General features: G+C 44.8%; 1 protein-coding gene across 7 annotated transcripts in view; it reads right to left on the bottom strand.

Moving 5' to 3' along the window:
• The window catches only part of FGFR1 (fibroblast growth factor receptor 1), a 147255-nt gene that overhangs the window by 38115 nt on the left and 88384 nt on the right, over positions 1–20756 (bottom strand). For 4 of the 7 annotated variants that reach the window (XM_058194471.1, XM_058194473.1, XM_058194476.1 and 1 more), the window contains 5 exons: positions 19646–19729; positions 18246–18421; positions 10803–10926; positions 2847–3037; positions 638–788 (listed from right to left, as the gene is read on the bottom strand). In XM_058194471.1, coding sequence (XP_058050454.1) covers positions 638–788; positions 2847–3037; positions 10803–10926; positions 18246–18421; positions 19646–19729 — 726 coding nt within the window. The remainder of the gene's footprint in view (positions 1–637; positions 789–2846; positions 3038–10802; positions 10927–18245; positions 18422–19645; positions 19730–20756) is intronic. The other 3 variants (XM_058194474.1, XM_058194475.1, XM_058194477.1) reach the window with 1 other exon arrangement.

The raw sequence follows: 20756 nt of genomic DNA, 5'->3' as shown, positions 1-20756 counted from the left end.
AGTAGAGTAGAGTAGAGTAGAGTAGAATAGAATAATGAATATGGAATGGAATGGAATGGAATAGAATAGAATAGAATAGAATAGAATAGAATAGAATAGAATAGAATAATAAAAATGGAATAGAATAGAATAGAATAGAATAGAATAATGAATATGGAATGGAATGGAATGGAATGGAATGGAATGGAATGGAATGGAATGGAATAGAATAATAAACATGGAATAGAATAAAATAGAATAGAATAGAATAGAATAATAAATATGGAATGGAATGGAGTGGAGTGGAGTGGAGTGGAGTGGAGTGGAGTGGAGTAGAGTAGAGTAGAGTAGAGTAGAGTAGAGTAGAGTAGAGTAGAGTAGAGTAGAATAGAATAGAATAGAATAGAATAGAATAGAATAGAATAATAAATATGGAATGGAATAGAATAGAATAGAATAGGAGTTGCTCAGGATGAATGAAACGACACGCTGTTAGGAAGAGGAAGAGAAGAGCGTGAAACATAACCAATCAGCTGTTCCGAGGATTTTTCCATGGTTTTATGGCACCAGAAACAGAGGAGAAACAGGAGAGCCACAAAAGTTTGGTGTTGTTTTTCCACCGCTAAGAATCGCCCAAAGTGGCATTCTTCCCGTTTACCTTCAGCCACGGGTCTGGTGACGGTCAGCCACGCAGACTGGTTAGCCTCACCAATATAATTGGAAACCTTACAAACATACTCCCCGCTTTCAGCCTCTGTCACATTATACAGGGTCAGCACTTCCGCATCAGAGCTATTTATTCCCGAGTGCTAGAACGAGACCAACAACACAGGAGTCACTGGGCAGCCAGGGATGATGGGCTTCGCAGCTCTGAGACAACACCCACAATCACATTACCGCCTCCCCTTGCCTCAATCCAAAATGAGGAGTGGGACCTTCCCTGTTCGCCTCCCCATCCCCCAACCCCTTTTGCTGGCGTCTCTCGTTTCCGAGAAAGCTCTAGGGCAAGGGTGTGCCAGCCTTGGCAATTTTAAGATGCATGGACAAGGGTGGGCTGCTGGGGGTTCGGGAGAACCTCTAGCTAGGATTCTGTGCAGTTCGGAGAACCCCCAAATCCCACTCCTGGCTGGCCCCGCCCCGCCCGCCCCGCCTCTCCCAGGAGTCCCCACGTGGCCCATTTTGGATGCAGGTAAGTGGAGGGCATGGGCGGAGGCTTGGGGAGGGTGAAAAACGGGCCTACTGGAAGTTCAGGAAGGTCGGAAATGGGCCAGTTTCTGGCCTCCAGAGGGCCTCAGGAGCCTGGGGAGGCCGTTTTTGCCCTCCTGGAGGCTCAAGAAAAGCCTCCAGAGCCAGGGGAGGGCAAAAAACACCCCCCCTGCCATGGTGCAGGAGGCCAGTGGTGGATTTCAAATTTTCTTACTACCGGTTCTGTGGGTGTGGCTTGGTGTGCATGGCAGGGGAAAGATACTGTAAAATCTCCATTCCCACCCCAATTTAGGGGAAGGTTATTGCAAAATCTCCTTTTCCTCCCAATCAGCTGGGACTTGGGAGGCAGAGAATAGATGGGGGCGGGGCCAGTCAGAATTTTGGTTCTCCGAACGAACTCAAAATTTCTGCTACCAGTTCGCCAGAACTGGTCAGAACCTGCTGAAACCCACCTCTGACAGCCACCCAGCAACCGGGCAGAGAACCCCTTGCTAAAATTTTTGAAGCCCACTTCTGTGCATGAACTTCAACTCCCAGAATTCCCCAGCTGGGAGAATAACACTTTCAAACGGATTCCCTGTCCCTTTTAAAAAAAATTCTATGTTTCCTTTTCAAAACACTTCAGTAGGAATCCGACATTTTTGCATTGCACAGCAATGGTCCCAGATCACCTTCATTTATCAAAAGTCATTGAAGCCATCCAGGGATGTCGAGAACATTCCAGGCAACGAGTTTGTCTTTTGATAAGCAAGTAGTTGTTTAAATGCCTGTGATGCCCGGTGCCATCGCCATTTTATTTATTTATTTATTCCATGTTTATGCTGCTTATGAAGCCCTCAGTGGCAGTCATTTTGTGAATGCATCCGCCACATGCTTCCAAAATTCCACCCGTGACCTCAACTCAAAGGCTGCCTCCAGTGGTGGGATTCAGCCGGTTCGCACCTATTCAGGAGAACCGGCTGTTAACTTTCTAAGCAGTTCAGAGAACCGGTTGTTGTAAGAAATCTTATTTTGTTTTTTTCCACTTTACAAGGCTAATCCTGTAAGGAAGGCAGGAAGGAAACATTCTGGTGGTGTTTCTAGCCTAATCTTTATTGTCCCGCTTACAGAAACTGCCTCTCTGGTTAACCCTTAGTACATTGTAACAGCTAAGGAGAAGCGCCCATCGACATGAGTGACGTTGAATTGGCCACGCCCACACGGTCACATGACCACCGAGCCATGCCTACCCAGCTGGTCATTAGGGCAGAGAACCGGTTGTCAAATTATTTGAATCCCACCGCTGGCTGCCTCCCTAACTAACATATGCTAAAGGAGCAAATGTGTTTATTTTACAGCTGTGTGGTCCAGTTCGGTTCCACAAGGCAGCCTTACCAGCTAGAAAACTACTGGAAAACTACATGAATTTTTTGTGGGCATACAAGGATATTCAAAGCAACGTTTTAACATTTGATGACGAAAGCCTCAAATAAAAGAAGTCCCTGGCCATCTCAGAGTCCTCAACAATGATGAGTTGGCATAGTCTGTCTGAATGACTGGACCCATATCCAAGCTACATGGCCATGGTTCTCAGATGCAATCATAAGCTTGCCCTCCTAAATTTTAAGAAATAAGCCCCAGGTTAATTTAGCTGTCACATCGCCCGAGTTGAAAGACCTTACCTTCAAGACTTGAACAAAAGGCAAGTTATTTGGTCCAATCTTGCTTCCATTGACTTCAATGTGCTTCAGCCATTGGATGTGGGGCTGAGGGTCACTATAGACCTTGCAGACAAATTCCACATTGCTACCTAATGAGACTGTCTTGTTAGCTGGGAGCCCAGCTTGTAGGATAGGCCGGTGAGGAGATCTCTCTAGAAAAAGACGTAGGAGAAAAAGGGTTTCAAGCAGCGTGACGAACAGAAAAGAAGAAATGGTGGGAGAATCCACATCACTCTGCCAATTTATTTTGGTGCCGCCCGTCAGCCAGGAGAGTTCACTCCAGAAAGAAAGAAGAAAGAAATATTGCAAAGAAAACTAGAAGATTAGGAAACAAAAATGTAGATTACAATAAATGTGACGACTTAAAAAGAGCTTAAGCGAGCAATCGCTTTTACCTAGACCAGTGATGGCTAACCTTTTTGCCATCGTGTGCCAGGAAGGGGGGGGGGTCATGTGCATGAGTGCCCACATCCATAATTCTATGTGCCCCGCCTCCATGCATGCGCACGTGATCCGCCCCGCTCCTGGCACGCGATGGCCCGGTAGGCCCGTTTTTCTCTCTCGCCTTGCTCCAGAGCCTTTCTATGAGTCTCGGGAGGGTGAAAATGGCCTTCCCCACCTCTCTGAGGTCCTCCAGAGGCCGAAAATGGCCCATTTGCAAATATCCAGTGGGACCGGAAGGCCCGTTTTTTGCTGTCCCCAGCCTCCAGGCCTTTCTAGGAGTTTGGGGAGGATAAAAACGGCCTTCCCCAACCCCCCCAGAGGTCCTCCGGTGGGACCAGAAGTTAGCAAATGGGCTGTTTTCAGCCTCCGAAGGACCTCTGGTGGGGAGGCTGTTTTTGCCCTCCCCAGACTCCTAGAGAGGCTCTGGAGCCAGTTGAGAGAGAAAAATGGGCCTTCCCCACCACCCACAAAGGCCCAGAAGGCCTGAAAATCAAGTGCCCACTGATATGGCACCCGTGCCATAAGTTCACCATTACGGACCTGGACCAAACAAAATATAACATCTGTATCAGTTAAATCTCCGAAGGAAATAATTCCACTCAGGATAAAAAAATCTCCATTTTTGGTTCATTTGCGAATCAGCGTTGTCCTGATTGTGGCCTATTCAAGATGTGCATTTGGTATACCCTTTTAAAAACAGCTATTCTCCTTTGCAAACATTTTCTCGGTGCTTTGGAGGGGCACATACTAATTTTTGTGTGGATTTTGCTTTATTTTTCACTTTTCAAAAGTGGTGCATTATAAAATTCTGAAAACTGTGGTGAAGAACAGCAGAGGGCTCCTCGGTGTCAATCTGGCACCTTGTTACTTATTTTATCTCTTCCTGAATTCGCGAAAAAGGAAGCACTATTAAGACGGTCCATTGCCTGCTCACTACTGCTGAAAGAAAAACTGTGCAAACAACACAGTCAAGTTCCATCTCTCTCTGCATTTTTCTCTGCTCCGTATCAGAATGCTAAAACACCGGTTTGAAGAAGGGGAGTTCTGCCGCCCAACTAACAGCTGAAGGTAAGTAGAGATTTGGAGATCTTTTGAGATACCAGAGGTGGCTCTAGATGTCATCTCAGTTGTTGAGGGAGAGGTACCTCAAAGATTCCTGAGGAAATCTGAAGTCATGTATGGATATTAACAACACCCACACCAATATCCCTTTTATTCCCCAAAGGAGGGCTGGGAAGACTCCCTACCTCTTTGACATCTTCCTCACATCCCCAGTGATTCTCTTCTAAGATTAATTTCAGAGAATTCTTTTTTAGCAAGATTTATTGAGATTTATTCTGCTCCATGTCATACCAATACAATGCAGCTTATGCACCAAGACAAATTCCTTGTGTGTCCAAACACACTTGGACAATTAAAAAAAAATCAAATCAAATCAAATCTATTCTATTCTATTCCATTCCATATTTTCTATTCTATTCTATTCTATTCTATTCTATTCTATTCTATTCTATTCTATTCCATATTTTCTATCCTATCCTATCCTATCCTATCCTATCCTATCCTATCCTTTCCTATCCTATCCTATCCTATCCTATTCCATTCCATATTTTCTATTCTATTCTATTCCATTCCATATTTTCTATCCTATCCTATCCTATCCTATCCTATCCTATCCTATCCTATCCTATTCCATATTTTCTATTCTATTCTATTCTATTCTATTCCATTCCATTCCATTCCATTCCATTCCATTACAGTTCATTACAATTGGAGCCTTCCTCCCTCTTCCTTCCTTCCTTCCTTCCTTCCTTCCTTCCTTCCTTCCTTCCTTCCTTCCTTCCTTCCTCTCCCTCCCTCCCTCCCTCCCTCCCTCCCTCCCTCCTTCCTTCCTTCCTTCCTTTTTCTTTCTTTCTCTCTTTCTTTCTCTGCCCTTCTGAGAACTTGTAAGACGGGATTCTTTCCATTGATAAAGGACCCTGCAGGTGGCTCTTTACATAACCTTCTCACGAATCCTTTATTTGTCCAGGCAACCATTTTCAAGTTTTGTTCCTCCAAGCAGATGAGAAAACCATGCGGTAGCTTTTATGACGACGTTAAAGGTAAAGATGCTCTCTAAATAGGCTCGGTTCTTGGCGATTCTATGGAAGCATCAATATTTTTCTCGGCAATACAGAGCAGTGGGTGCCCTTGCCCTTTTCTTTTTTTTTTTTAAAAAAAAAAAATCTTTTCAGTCTATTTTACAGCTCTAGTATTCTTTCATTGTCTCCCATTCAAATGCTAACTAGGATGAATCCTACCATCTTAGCTCAAAAAAGGTCAGCTAGGTAAGGCTACCTGCTGAGACTCGGACAATACCTAGAAAGCTTAGTCCCCTTTGTGCACGTTAGACCCGCAGGGGCAAATTTTGCTTATGCCTGCCGGGTTGTGTTGGAGAAGAAGGAGATTCCCCCCCCCCCCACCCCCCCACCCCCCCGAAGCTGCAGATTCGATGGCAGAGAAGGTCACATGTGGGTCACTTCTAGACTTTAGGAGACGTGAGTTTTTGAATCGCCTGCCAGCAAGGCGATAAAGGGAGTTGAGTGAAACCCCCTGCAGCTACTCAGATGCAGATCAGAAGTGGACTGTGCAACTTCTTAGAAACAAAAGAGAATTGCGACAGCTGGCTCAGAAAACTCAAACTTACTGGTTGTCTGCCTTCTTCACATCTTCACTTCTGATGTGACAAAGCAGGGATTAGGAAAAATGTTTTCCCCTTAATTACAAGAAGCTGGGGCCAAGATTCCTTATTATTATTATTATTATTATTATTATTATTATTATTATTATTATTATTATTATTATTATTATTATTATTATTATTATCACAAAAGGACAGTAGACAGAGCAAACGAGATATGGATTTCGTATCACAGATCACTAGTCGGATGCTTCCCAAGCGTTTAGGACTACGTGATGTATCGGCGAATTATGGGAGCAGATCCCAGTAAGGTGGCCTTCTGCAGCTGACCGATGGTGATCTTGTCAGCGTCAATTGCTTTAAAGTGCTTTAGGCACAGCTCCCAGTGTGCCGAGTACCACTGGAACCATCTGCACTGGTTTATGCCAGAGTCTCTGCAATTTCGATTCTCAAATCTTGATATCTGGTGACTTTTTCAAGTTGTTTCTCACCGATTCTGCTGTCACCAGGTATAGCAATGTTGACTATCCACACTTTTTTCTTTTCAACAATTGTGATATCCAGGGTATATTATTATTATTATTATTATTATTATTATTATTATTATTATTATTATTATTATTATTATTATTATTATTATTATTATTATTATTATTATTATTTACTTTATTCATGAAACATGAACCTCAGTCAACTGAACGTTCAAAAATGCATCACAAATACCATTGACTGGTGCTAATGGTTGATACAGGTTGCTGCCAGTGTCCTAGGTATCAACCAAGTACCTTCTTAAGATGTACAATGATCCAAGTTGTTATGTTAAGATGTTGTTGTTGTTGTTGTTGTTGTTGTTATAGCTTGTCACTTATTAAAAATATGAAGGGAAAATGTCCTTGTTGCTGCTTGTTAAGAGTTCTTAGTGAATGTCCCCACCACTGTATTACATAAATTCTACTTCAAGGAGGAAGTATCACAAGACCAGTCTTTTCTCTGCCAAAAGCTGTGATTGCTTTGGATTAAAAAACAAACTTCTGCAAAACTTCACATGGCTGTCCTTGTCCGTAAGGAATAAATGGCCCATGTTTTTCAATCTCTTCCCCCATCTGGGTTACTATCAGCTTCATTAGGGAGACCAAGCTGGGGTCTCTTAGCCCTTGCATGAAGAAAGCCAGTGTGAAGCCTTCATGCTAATCGTTGCTTCCTAAAAACACCTCACACCCCCAATGAAATAATACTTGGATTAATCCAGGGGTGAAATGCTACCGGTTCGCTCCAGTTCGGGCGAACCCATAGTGATAAAAACTACTGGTTTGGGTGAACCACTAGTAAAAAAGAAGTTACCGGTTCGGTTGAATTGGTAGTTAAAAAAAGTTACTGGTTCCTCCGAAATACTGGTATTTCCGATGATCAGCTGTGCTGCGCGGTTTAGCTTTGCTAGAAAACAGGAAATCCTGCTTTCTAGCTAAGCTAAATCGCACGGCACAGCTGATCCCCCCCCTCGCTGTTCTACTTACCCAGCCCTCCTTTTGGTTTGTACTGTGCAAGTGTGCGCTGCGTGCGTTTGGCGTGCAGCGTGCATTCGCGCGCACGCAGCTTGCACAGCCAGCGAACCGGTAGCAAACCGGTTCAGATTTCACCACTGGATGTATCTATTTCCCAAAAGCAATAATGAATTAATCCTCACATCTCAGAGTTCATTGTCTATGGAACATGCCGCATAACAGGAAGCAATTAAAAAGAATAACCAAAAAAAAAAAAAAACCAACCCCGTCTATTGGGAAAAACGAAGAGGTTAGAGCAGAAGTTCCAACAAATATTTAATTTCTATCTGTGGATTTATAGTAATTAAAAAACAACAACAAGGTCACGACTAGGTTAATCAGTCTGGTCCAAATGGTGAAATGAAGAATTCCCCTCACACGTTTTCTTCCCTGAAGCTATCTATTCTATATTCATTTCTCGCTTCCTTTCCCCCCACTATGGATGTCAGTGAACACAACAAGACTTGAGACATTCATTTTGTGGAACTGGGGCTGGGCTTCAAGGGGGCAGGGAAGGTAGCAAATATGGCTACCTCTTCACTGGGAGCCAAAGGTCAAACAAATCTAACAAGGCCCTAGCTGATTAACAAAGAACCAGACACCATAGTGAGTGAGCATTAACCAGCTCCTTTGTTCCCCCCCTTGCAAACTATTTTCTTTAGTTTGCTCAGTGTAATCAAATTAAATTGCATTCTTAATGGTTCATTTAGTGGCATTTAGAGCAACTCACAAATGACTGAGATCAGCGAGCCTAGGTTGGGAATCAAGGCTAATAAGGAAATTAATTGGGGAGGCTGATGAGAAAGAAGTTCTTGTATAGCCTCCGAAATTACCATAAATGTGACATGCAAGATGAGACAAAAGGCTTGTGTGTTTGAGAGGTAGAGTCAGTCTTCTGAGTCCACCCGGTGAAGACCTAGTATGGGTGAAAATTTAAAATGTGAACTCTTTGGAACAGCCTCTCTTTGGATACAGAAGCAATCCCGAGCCAAAATTCAGCATTCATTTCTTCGGTCTCCTCCAGAAATGCTTAGATGTTTATGGAGAACTTCTGCCTATACACTCTAAGGCAGGGGGCGTCCAACCTTGGCAACTTTTAAGACTTGTGGACTTCAGAATTTCCCAGCCAGCCATTTCTGGGAATTGAAGTTCATAAGTCGTAAAGTAAAAAAAAACCAAAGGGGAAAAAATACACTGTAGAAGAGCAGGCAGAGCTGGTGGGTGGAGTTAAGTGTATCATAAGCTTAGAGTCATTGTTGGTGTTGTTGGTGTTAGTTGTGAAGTCGTGTCCGACCCATCGTGACCCCGTGGACAACGTTCCTCCAGGCCTTCCTGTCCTCTACCATCCTCTGGAGTCCATTTAGGCTCATGCCGACTGCTTCAGTGACTCCATCCAGCCACCTCGTTCTCTGCCGTCCCCTTCTTCTTTTACCCTCAATCTCTCCCAGCATTAGGCTCTTCTCCAGGAAGTCCTTCCTTCTCATTAGGTGGCCAAAGTATTTGAGTTTCATCTTCAGGATCTGGCCTTCTAAAGAACAGTCAGGGTTGATCTCCTCTAGGACTGACCGGTTTGATCGCCTTGCAGTCCACAAATGGTCTGAGAGATTAATGTCAGGTGCAAAGGAGCAAGACCATACACAAAGCTGCAGTTCAGAAGTATTGCCCAAGGCTATTCACAATCTAGTCAACTAAAATTCAGTGCTACATTGGCACCGGATAAGGGTCAATGAAAGAGGGTTGGACTTAGACTGTCATGATTCTAAGCTAATGATGTGTTTAACTCCGGCCACCAGCTCTCCTTGCTCTTCTTTTTTTTTTTTTTTGTTTACATTTATACCCCGCCCTTCTCCGAAGACTCAGGGCGGCTTACAATGTATAGGGCAATAGTCTCATTCTATTTGTATATATTTACAAAGTCAACTTATTGCGCCCCCAACAATCTGGGTCCTCATTTTACCTACCTTATAAAGGATGGAAGGCTGAGTCAACCTTGGGCCGGGCTCGAACCTGCAGTAATTGCAGGCTTTGTGTTCTTAATAACAGGCCTTACCAGGCAGAGCTAAACCGGCCCTAAACCACTCTTACCTAAACCACTCTATTACAAGGAGTTAAGAATCAACATGAATTGAACAATTCATCACAGTGATGAATAAAAAGGAAATAATAATAATAACAACAACAACAACAACAGAGTTGAAAGGGACCTTGGAGGTCATCTAGTCCAACCCCCTGCTCAGGCAAGAAACCCTACACCATTTCAGACAAATGGTTATCCAACGTTTTTTTAAAAATTTCCAGCGTTGGAGCATTCACAACTTCTGCAGGCAAGTTGTTCCACTGATTAATTGTTCTAGCTGTCAGGAAATTTCTCCTTAGTTCTAAGTTGCTTCTCTCCATGAACAGTTTCCACCCATTGCTTCTTGTTCTACCCTCGGGTGCTTTGGAGAATAGTTTGACTCCTTCTTCTTTGGGGCAACCCCTGAGATATTGCAACACCACTATCATATCTCCCCAGTCCTTCTTTTCATTCAACTAGACATACCCAGTTCCTGCAACCGTTCTTCCTATGTTTTAGCCTCCAGTCCCCTAATCATCTTTGTTGCTCTTCTCTGCACTCTTTCTAGAGTCTCAACATCTTTTTTACATCGTGGCGACCAAAACTGAATGCAATATTCCAAGTGTTGCCTTACCAAGGCATTATAAAGTGGTAATACAGAGAGAACTATTGGAAACGAATTTTCCAGGCCTCCAATTCTTTTCAATTCAAAGCAGGAAATATTCTGGCTGCATCATCAAGGCAAAGATCTCATTGTCCACAGAGCTCTGAAGCTTCTAATGTCTCTTACCTCAACATTCTCCTCTTCATATACAAATACAAACAAACACAGACTTTTAGACCGGAACATTACTGGTTGCATGAACTGACCGTCACATTATTTCACAGCCAGTTTGCAGGAAAACTACACTGGTCAGCTATGAGCAGTCCAATCATGGATGGAGCTGTCCATGGTTTAGATAGGAAATCAAAATTACCAACAATATTAGCTGTGTCCTGTCAGCCAGAGATAAAGTCCTGGTTTGCTCTTAGCTTGCTTAGCACGATGTGCTGAATGAACCACAAACCAAGGCATCTTTTCGCTGGTCAACCAAGTCCACATAAAAGATGAGTCTCAAACTAGCATACCCTGCTTTGCGCAAATCGTCCTAATGATGCTCCCCCCCCTCCACCTTCTGAAAGTTCTCATTTCTTACCAACAACATCAAGGTGGTAGGTGTGATTGATGGCACCGTATTTATTCTCCACAATGCAAGTGTAGTTGCCTTTATCTGACGGGACCACAGAGTCCATGATGATGCTCCAAGTTGCGTGACGAACCTGTTGAAAGAAGATGACATGACTCAGGGAGGCCACTTGTGTTTTTTTTTAATAAAAAAGTTTTATTTCCATTTTCCAACAACCTATTCAATGTACAGTCTCTTATTCAACATTAATCATTAACTTTCATTTGTTACTTATTCGGACCTGCCCAGCTACCACTTCCTTCCTTAACACAACCTTTCCTCCTCCCTTCTTCTACTTTCTCCATCCTTCCTCTCCTTCGCTTTTCTACGTCCTCTCCTCCTTCCCCATTCTTCTCTTCTTCCACCCTTTCTAACCCTCTCTCTTTCCCCTTTCTTCTTCCTCTCCTTTCCACCTCTTCTACCTCTCTCTTTCCTACCTACTTTCTTCCTTCACCCTCTCTACTCCTCTATCCCTTTCCATTCCCTTCCAAAATGGCAGCTGAGCAGGCCCGATTTCATTTCAAATTATTTCTATTTTTTAATTACATATCTTCAATTATTCCTGTACATTGAGGCCACTGGTTGACTAAGGGTTGGGACTCAAGAACAGAAGGAGATGGTGGAGGGGACTGCACTTTTTGCCTTTTCATCTTACAGCAAGACCAAAAGGTCCCTTCCAGATATCTCTACTGCTCGGTTTAGGCTGCACGTAACATCATCAATTTGTGGTTATGTTTTTTCCCCTCTGAGCGCACAGGCTCATAATTGCTGTCAGCTGCAGGGTTGACCACAGAGCCATCTGCATCTGGAAACAGATTATTCTTGAAGAGTGGGATGAAGTGGCTTTGCCAGCACAGGAACCAGACCTGAAAATACCTCCAGCTGTTTTCCTCCCACGAAGGAAGGTTTAGTTAGCCCCAACTTTCACCCAGAAACCGCACAGTGCATAGATGTACATTTATTTGCAGAATCTCCAAATCTGGAATCGGAATGTGTGTGTGCCATCTGTTCTCTCACCGTGGCTGTTTATCCGTCCATCCTATTCCACCTTGGAAGCTGCACAACCTCGCCAAGCAACTTAGAAAGCTTAGTAGAGGCAATACTTCAAGCTAAGTAATGCACACAGGTCTGTAAGCTACAGCCTATGTAAAAAGGAGGCACTAAAATCGAATCCCCAGTGCCACCTAATGGGGTGAGCTCCCATGACTTGTCCCGGCTTCTGCCAACCTAGCAGTTCGAAACCAGGTAAAAAATGCAAGTAGAAAAAATTAGGGACCACCTTTGGTGGGAAGGAACAGCGTTCCGTGCGCCTTTGGTGTTTTGTCATGCCGGCCACATGACCACAGAGACGTCTTCGGACAGTGCTGGCTCTCCGGCTTTGAAACGGAGGTGAGCGTCGCCCCCTAGAGTCGGGAATGACCAGCACATATGTCCGAGGGGAACCTTTACAATATAACCTCATAAAATTATGCAACTTTATTAAAAATCAAGATTTTGTTTTTAAAAATGCCGTGGAAAAGGTTAAAGAAACAATCCAAAGGTCAGAACTGGGGCTTTGTTTGAGAGTCTACAGACCGTGGCCAGTGATTCTTGGAAAAATACACAGAAATACAGAGAAAATACTACGACAGTAGTATTTGTTTTATACAAAAGAGCCATGGTGGCGCAGTGGTTAGAATGCAGTATTGCAGGCTAACTCTGCCCATTGCCAAGAGTTCGATCCTGACTGGCTCAAGTTGGACTCAGCCTTTCATCCTTCCGAGATCAATGAAATATGGACCCAGACTGTTGGGAGCAAGATGCTGATGTTGTAAACTCCTTAGAGAGGGTTGTAAAGCACTGTGAAGCAGTGGTGAAATCCCAATTTTTTTTTTACTACCAGTTCTGTGGGCGTGGCTTGGTGGGCATGGCAGGGGAAGAATACTGCCAAACCTCCATTCTCACCCCACTCTGGGGCCAGCCAGAGGTGGTATTTGCTAGTTGTTCAAACTACTCAAAATTTCCGCTACCAGTTCTCCAAAACCTGTGAGAACTTGCTGGATTTCACCCCTGCTATGAAGCGCTATGTAAGTCTAAGTTCTATCGCTATTGATAAATGGAAGGATTTCCATACTGGGGGGTTTATTTTAATTTTTTCTCATTCACATTTCAGTTTGTCCCTCTTTTAGCATCATTTCTTTGATGATTCTATTCCACCATTTCTTCGGCTCCTGAACTTGGAATTAATGCTGAATCTGGTCTACAAGTATGCTTTTGTTCTGTCCCCCCCTCGCCTCCGTCCGAGCGATGGCTTAATTAGCCGGCACTATCAGCTCTGGCAGCAAACTAGCGAGTGTCTGCCAAGTGTCTCTGTTATCTCCCTTGATGCCGATGAGTCACCCAGGAACAAACAGTACTTCAGCTCTTATTTAAGCAGTTGATCTACCTGCTATGAAGAGGCACAGCAGCTCTTGCTGCCTTTATATCCTGTGGGGTGTGGCTCCATGATTCAGCACTTCCTAGGCCTGCCCCACCCGTACTTCTGTTGTTCCCACCTCTCCTGCCTACAAAACCTAGGGTTCAGCCAGGCCTGATTGCCATCAGCTGGGTCTGAAGGCGTGGCCTGGGGGGGGGAAGAGTCAGGGGACGGAGGCCTTGTTATCTCCTCCACCTGGCCTGCCTCTGGCTCCTGGAGCTGAGCCAGGGAAGCTGGTGCTCCCGAGGTAAGTCCTGACGGCCCTTCCCCCTCACTTTCCAAGTCACTTTCTGGCAGGGGGCCCAGTTCGGGGGGCGCAGACACAACAGTTTTTTTGGTGGAAGGAAGCACTAAGATACGAAACTTTGACCCTGTTTTTTTTATTTAAATGGAAAAAAATGCACCACAGGTTTTCACTGAAATCGCACAAATTTGCAATTCTGTGGGCTTGTTTCCGTTTTCAGCCAGACACAGTCCCACCCAAGAAAGAGTGAGATCAACAGAATTTGAACTGTGACATAATTTCCAGCATCTCCCAGGATTTTGATGAAAAATTGCCAATTTGGGGAGTTAATCCACCTACGCAAACTTCCTTCCTGCTATACAGCAGCCTTTCTGGTCACTGGACAAGAGATACAGAAGTTGCCGATCCCCTTCAGATCTTTAGGGAAGAAGAGATAACTCATGCAATGGAAGCTGCCCTCTACCTGGATGAAGCTCTAGTTCTGTCCAAAAAAACCCAAAATGTTGGGGTTGTTTCCTTTCTGCAAAATTCGCCAACTTCAACAGCTCCTCAAAGAGAGAAAACTGGTTGACCTTAGATCAGTCTCTCTCTCTCTTTCTCTCTCTCTCTCTCTCTCTCTCTCTCTCTCTCTCTCCATCTCAGAGGATTGTTGTTGTGTAGAAAATAGGAGAAGGAAGATGGGTTGAAAATATTTGCCACCTTGAGTTATTTGTAAAAATAATAAAGGCAGGGAAGGAAGGAAGGAAGGAACGGATGGATGTATTACCAGTGATGGGAAAAGGTTCCAGAATGGAATGGATGACCTATGTTGCAACATCTCTCTTTATCCCCATTTCCCATATCTATGATCTTTTAAACAATGATTTCTATAGGATCAACCACAATAATAATGTTGTGGTCCGCCGGCAGCAGAGTCAGACAGTGAGGAGGCTTGGGAGGAATATGAGCCAGTCCTGGAGTCTGGGGAAGGCTCGGACGAGGGCTCTGAGTCGGAAGCAGAGATGGGGCCAGGGCCATCTGGGAGTTATTTGTTGACTCTGGAGCCTCCAGAGTCTGATGTCAGCGAGGCAGAGGAACAGGGGGAGCCTCTTCCCAGTGCATGCATGCACAAAGCTGCCAGAAGGCAAAAACAGTTAAGACAAAAGGGGCGACTCAGGAGTAAGGCTTGGAGATGATTGGCCCCTCCCACAAGACATAAAGGAGGAGCAAAGGCATGTGAACCTTTGCAGGAAGCAACTTTGTTCGTTCTGGCTGGCTTAAAATTCTGAAGCTCTGTTTTGACTCTGTGCTCAGTGTGGCCTTGCAAAGCTTTTTGCTGTCTCAGGAAGCCTTGGTCAGAACAAAATAAACTTTTAGATCCCCGATATCTGAGCCTTTTTCACTTTTAATCTAATGCAAGGCACAGTTTTCGGCAAACCACTTTTCTCTTTGCCAAGCTTCAGGCAACATCTGTCAAGACCAGAAGCTTGCAGAGACCATCCAGATCCGCAAAGGGACGATCAGAATGGTTGTCCCAACCTTTTCCGGAAAAGAGATTTCGTGTGTTTGTGGAAGTGACCAAGAGCTCAGCTAATCCAGCACAGAACGAAGAAAAAAAACAAACCCAAAACCAAACACAACCCAACTGCCAAAGGTTGTCGATTCATTAAAAGCTGGTATTGAGTCTATGGGTGAAACTTCTTCAATCAGCCATGAAGATTTAAGGAAAAAAAAAACGGAAAACACAAAACAGGATGCCTGTGCTCAAAGGAGTTTTATTATTAACCCAGGAGCCCAGCCTGCATTTGCAGTGGGAGGCATGGAGAGGCCAGGCAGAGTGGTTGAGTCACTCCAGATGGAAATAAATTGTGCAACCGAGAGGCAAAAAGGATGAGACATCCAAAGGAAGTAGCAAACCTGTTGCCAAAGGCCAGAATAATCCCTCAACGTCTGTTGTGCATCCAACCAAATCCCTTCGCTTGGCTTGAAAGAGATCTTAGGGCCCAGGAGGCTCTGCTCAGCCAGCTCCTGGATAGAAATACCCAGGACAGCAGTGGTGAATACAGTCCTTGACTTATGACCACAAATGGGACCAGAATTTCTGCTGCTAAGTGAAGTGGCCATGAAGCGAATTGCACTTGATTTTACAATTTTTTTTAAAAAAATAATAATAATTGCACAAGCGAATCGGTCCAGAGGTGGGCGGCACATGAATTAACATCCGGTTTGCCCCAGCGCCAAAAATGTGTGTGTGTGCCTTCTGCGCATGTGCTTTGTGAGCGCACTTGCACACGGTGTTGTGCCTCGTCCGCTTTCCCCGCAGCCGGGGCCTTCTTATCTGCTTCCGAACGCTGAGGAATGTCCTAGCATGCCTCCCGGTCCCAACCCTGGCTCCATGCCCAGACAGGCTGAGGAAGAAGAAGCGCCTCCAGCCCCCAGCTCTGGCTCCATGCCCAGGCAAATGGAGCAACTAGACCCCTCCCCCTCCCCCACAGCATGTGAGCCTGAGGAAGGTCAATTACCAACAGCTACAGACTGGAGTGACCCTCGCTTCAGGAGAATTGATAGGCGGCGTCAACAGAAGGAAGGAAGGGGCAGGCCTGGATAAGTGCTGAGTCATGGAGCCACACCCCATGGCCTATATAAAGGATCTGCTTTCTGGCATTCTCTGAGTCAGGCAAAGTCTACCTTATCTTGCTGAAATCACTTTCTGGTCTCCTGCCTGCCTTGAGAACTTTGCTAGGACTTTGGCAGAGCTGCAGAGGCACGCCTGATTCGGATTTCCCTGACCCGGTCGTCAGCGGAGGAGTGGGACACGACACACGGCTTAAAAAACACAGCTAAATAGGACGGCATAGTGCTGGGGTAGGTGGGCAGGCAGGTCACAACTACTGGTTCGCACAAACCCGTCTGAACCGGCTGTGTCCCATCCCTGAATCACTCCATTTGTGAAATGAATCACGCGATTTGTTAAAAAGCAACCTTGTGGGTCAGGAGAAACTCTTAATATTGTTATTTTTGGTGGGAGGGAGGCCGAAGTTGATGGGAAAAGGCTAGGATTGCATTCCAGTCTCCTCCTCCCTCCCACCCTTCCAGTTTTCTAGATGGGGAAGAAGGTGTCCATGAGGACAAAAAAATATGTACTGGCTCAAAACGGCAGGAAATGTCGTGTCCCACTCCTCCGCTGACGACCGGGTCAGGGAAATCCGAATCAGGCGTGCCTCTGCAGCTCTGCCAAAGTCCTAGCGAAGTTCTCAAGGCAGGCAGGAGACCAGAAAGTGACTTCAGCAAGATATATTAGACTTTGCCTGACTCAGAGAATGCCAGAAAGCAGATCCTTTATATAGGCCATGGGGTGTGGCTCCATGACTCAGCACTTATCCAGGCCTGCCCCTCCCTTCCTTCTGTCGCCGCCGCCTATCAATTCTTCTGAAGCGAGGGTCACTCCAGTCTGCAGCTGTTGGCAATTGACCTTCCTCAGGCTCACATGCTGTGGGGGAGGGGGAGGGGTCTAGTTGCTCCATTTGCCTGGGCATGGAGCCAGAGCTGGGGGCTGGAGGTACTTCTTCCTCCTCAGCCTGTCTGGGCATGGAGCCAGAGCTGGGGGCTGGAGGTATACTAGGACATTCCTCAGCGTTCGGAAGCAGATAAGAAGGCCCCGGCTGCGGTGAAAGCGGGCGAGACACAACAGGAAACCAATCCATCTTTTTTCAGCCACAGAGGTAAGATGAGGCTCCAGGCAAAAGGACTTAGGGACCCAAAAGTCTCCTGGGGCCACAGATTGTCCATCCTTCCCTTATATTTTTTTTGCCGGGGGGGCGGGGGACTATTTTAAAGGTGAGATGGAGGCTGGTATAACCGAAGAGCCTTTTCGGCAAAGCTTTTATTGTCCTACTTCAATTTAAAAAGTTACGGCTGACTTTTTATTTAAAACCTGCGCTGCAGCGAGATAATTGCAGATCCTGGACTCAGCCCACGTGGTCCTTGATTTGCAACAGTTCATTTAGTGACCACTCAAACTTACAACGGCACTGAAAAAAGCGACTTAAGACCGTTTTTCACACTTAACTACCACTGCAGCATCCCCAAGGTCGTGTGAATGAAATTCGGACGCTTGGCAACTGGTTCATACTTATGACGCTTGCAATTTTCTGACAAGCCAAGTCAATGGGGGAAGCCCGATTCATTGAACGACTGTGTCACTAATTTAACAACTGCAGCGACTGACTTAACAACTGGCGCAAGGAAGCTCGTAAAATGGGGTAAAAATTCACTTAACAAATGTTTCACTTAAGGACAGAACTTTTGGGCTCGATTGTGGTTGTAAGACGAGGACCAGCTGTAGTCTTTAATGGGAGCCCCCTCCTCTTTAAATCAAATTTTTTGTTTGTTTGTTTACATTTATATCCCACCCTTCTCCGAAGACTCAGGGCGGCTTACAGTGTGTAAGGCAATAGTCTCATTCTATTTGTATATTTACAAAGTCAACTTATTGCCCCCCCAACAATCTGGGTCCTCATTTTACCTACCTTATAAAGGATGGAAGGCTGAGTCAACCTTGGGCCTGGTGGGGCTTGAACCTGCAGTAATTGCAGGCAGCTGTGTTTTAATAACAGGCTTCTTACAGCCTGAGCCACACCGCGGCCCCTTAGCTGCCTAAAGAAGAAACCCCTCTCTGTTGCAGAAACAAATATTTTAAAAGCAAGCCCAAAACAACAGGCCGTTATTATTTTACCTTATATCCCCCGATGCGGTGATCAGGTCTGAATTCCCTGCCGTTCTTCAGCCAACGCAGCGAAGGGGTGGGCGTCCCGCTAGAGGGACATTTAAACTTCACAGTTTTGGCGGCAGGAACTGCGTGGAGTTTCTTCTCCATTTTGTCTGGGTAGGTCCAGTAAGGTGGGATAGCTTCTGCAAGAGAACCAACAAATAAATTGCACGTTAGCAGTGCTGAAATTCAATTTTTTTTTACTACCGGTTCTGTGGGCGCGGCTTGGTGGGCGTGGCAGGGGAAGGATACTGCAAAATCTCCATTCCCACCCCACTCCTGGGGGAAGGATACTAAAAATCAACTGGATTTAAATCAAATCCACCCTGTCCATGGGTTAGACGTAGGGATGAAATGCTCCCGGTTCAGACCGGATCGGGTGATCCGGTAGCGATTGGGGTGGGTAGTTCGGAGAACCGGTAGCAAAAATCCCTGCCCTCCCCCGCCAATGCCCACCCAATCGCCTGGTCCCCACTTGCCTAGTTGGCAGCTTGCTGCTTTTTTCGGTCTCGCTCGCTATTCCTGCCTTGCTTCGGCTGCTGCAATCAGCTAGCAACTCAATCTGCCTGCCTGCAATCCATCTCATCGGTGAGCAACTCAATCTGCCTGCCTTGTCCCTGAAATTGGGTAAGTAACTGGGGGGTGGGGGGAACTTTAAAAAAATAGTTAATTGGGTTTTTTTTAGGAGTCTTATTATTATTTTTTAGACATAGCAATTTAAAGTTAAGGAAGTTTTAAATTTAGCTGCTTTTATCTAAAAATATAAATAAAATAAAATAATAAAATAAAATATTTGTGCAGCTTTCTGAGATTTGGTGTGTTTCTGTAGCGTTTCACTCTAACTACACAAACACACAAAATCTCACAAAGCTGTATGTGGCATTTTGTGTGTGTGTGTGTGTGTGTGAGAGAGAGAGAGTCAGTTGTGTTGTATGTGTGTAAAGTGTGAAAGTTGGTTTTTGAGCTTTTTATGGCTGTGTGAGGTTTCTGCTTGTTGCAGGGGCCATTTTGGGTGAAGTGCAGCTGCTATTACATTATGTGAGTGTGTGTGTAAAGTGTGAAAGCTGGTTTTTAGTACCTCTTATTGTTTTGTGTACTTTGTTTATTATTTTTATTATTTAATGTTATTGGCCACACCCACCCGGTCACCTGACTACCAAGCCACACCCACCAATCAAGCCACGCCCACAGAACAGGTAGAGAAAATTTTTAGATTTCACCCCTGGTTAGGCGCCTCTAGTTTGAAGTCCCTGCAAAAAGAAAATAATGTCCTACACAAGATTCGGTTCGCTTGGGAAAAGATCCCCGACTGGGTTTTGCAAGATGTCATGGCTGCTTTTGAACGAGGTAGGAAAAGAGATGCTTACGGTTCGGTTTGGAGTTGTCTGCTTCCTTTTCTTCCGAGGAAGAGTCATCATCGTCATCGTCATCTTCTGCAGAGGGGAGAGCATCTAAGGAGGATAGAAATGGTAAATGTGAGTTGAGAAAATGAACTTTTCCCAATGAGATAAAGACAGTGTTCCTCAACCTCGGGAACTTTAATATAGGTGGACTTCAACTCACAGAATTCTGGGAGTTGAAGCCCACAGAATTCTGGGAGTTCTTCAAGTCCACAGTTCTTCAAGTCCCTCAGGCTGAGAAACACTAAATTTTAAAAAAGGACAGAATTGCCTTCTTTTTTTTTACTGCCTTATTATTGACAGTCTGGTTTAACTGTTCAAAGTTACAACTACCTCCAAAAAGTTACTTATGACCTGTCCTCAAAGTCTCTCTCTCTCTCTCTCTCTCTCTCTCTCTCTCTCTCTCTCTCTCTCACACACACACACACACACACACACACACACACACACACACCATTTTGGGCAACTGCCAAGTGGCCTGTATTTAAAACCAGTTGCAGCCTCCTGAGATCAAATGATTACAATTTGTGCTCTTCCTTTGCTGGTTTCTGGCCAAAAAATGTCCATTCAGGAGAACAGTGTCACTCAACGACCATGTAATTCTAACAACCATGTTTTACCGCTGTTGCAAAATTGATTGTAAAGTAGAGCCAGCCCACATGGTGATCTGTATAACGACCACTGTAACTTATGAGAGAAATTGCAGGCTCAATTGTGGTTGTTACGTGAGGTAGTCCTCACTTAAGGTAAACACATTCGTAGGAAATTTGGTTCTGAATGTTGGAAATACTGATTCCTCATAATGTGAAATTATCAGATATTATGAGCCATGGTGGTTAGAATGCAGTATTAGAATGCAGTACAGTATTAGAATGCAGTGCAGTGCAGTATTAGAATGCAGTGCAGTATTAGAATAGAATTAGTATTAGTTCGGTGCAGTATTAGAATGCAGTGCAGTATTAGAATGCAGTGCAGTATTAGAATGCAGTGCAGTATTAGAATAGAATTAGTATTGGTGCAGTGCAGTATTAGAATGCAGTGCAGTATTAGAATGCAGTGCAGTATTAGAATAGAATTA

This window comes from Ahaetulla prasina, chromosome 9, assembly GCF_028640845.1.
Source record: "Ahaetulla prasina isolate Xishuangbanna chromosome 9, ASM2864084v1, whole genome shotgun sequence".
In the NCBI taxonomy this organism is placed as follows: Eukaryota; Metazoa; Chordata; class Lepidosauria; order Squamata; family Colubridae; genus Ahaetulla; species Ahaetulla prasina.
The sequence above is the reverse complement of the archived record's forward strand: the minus strand, read 5'-3'. Positions and strand labels throughout refer to the sequence as shown.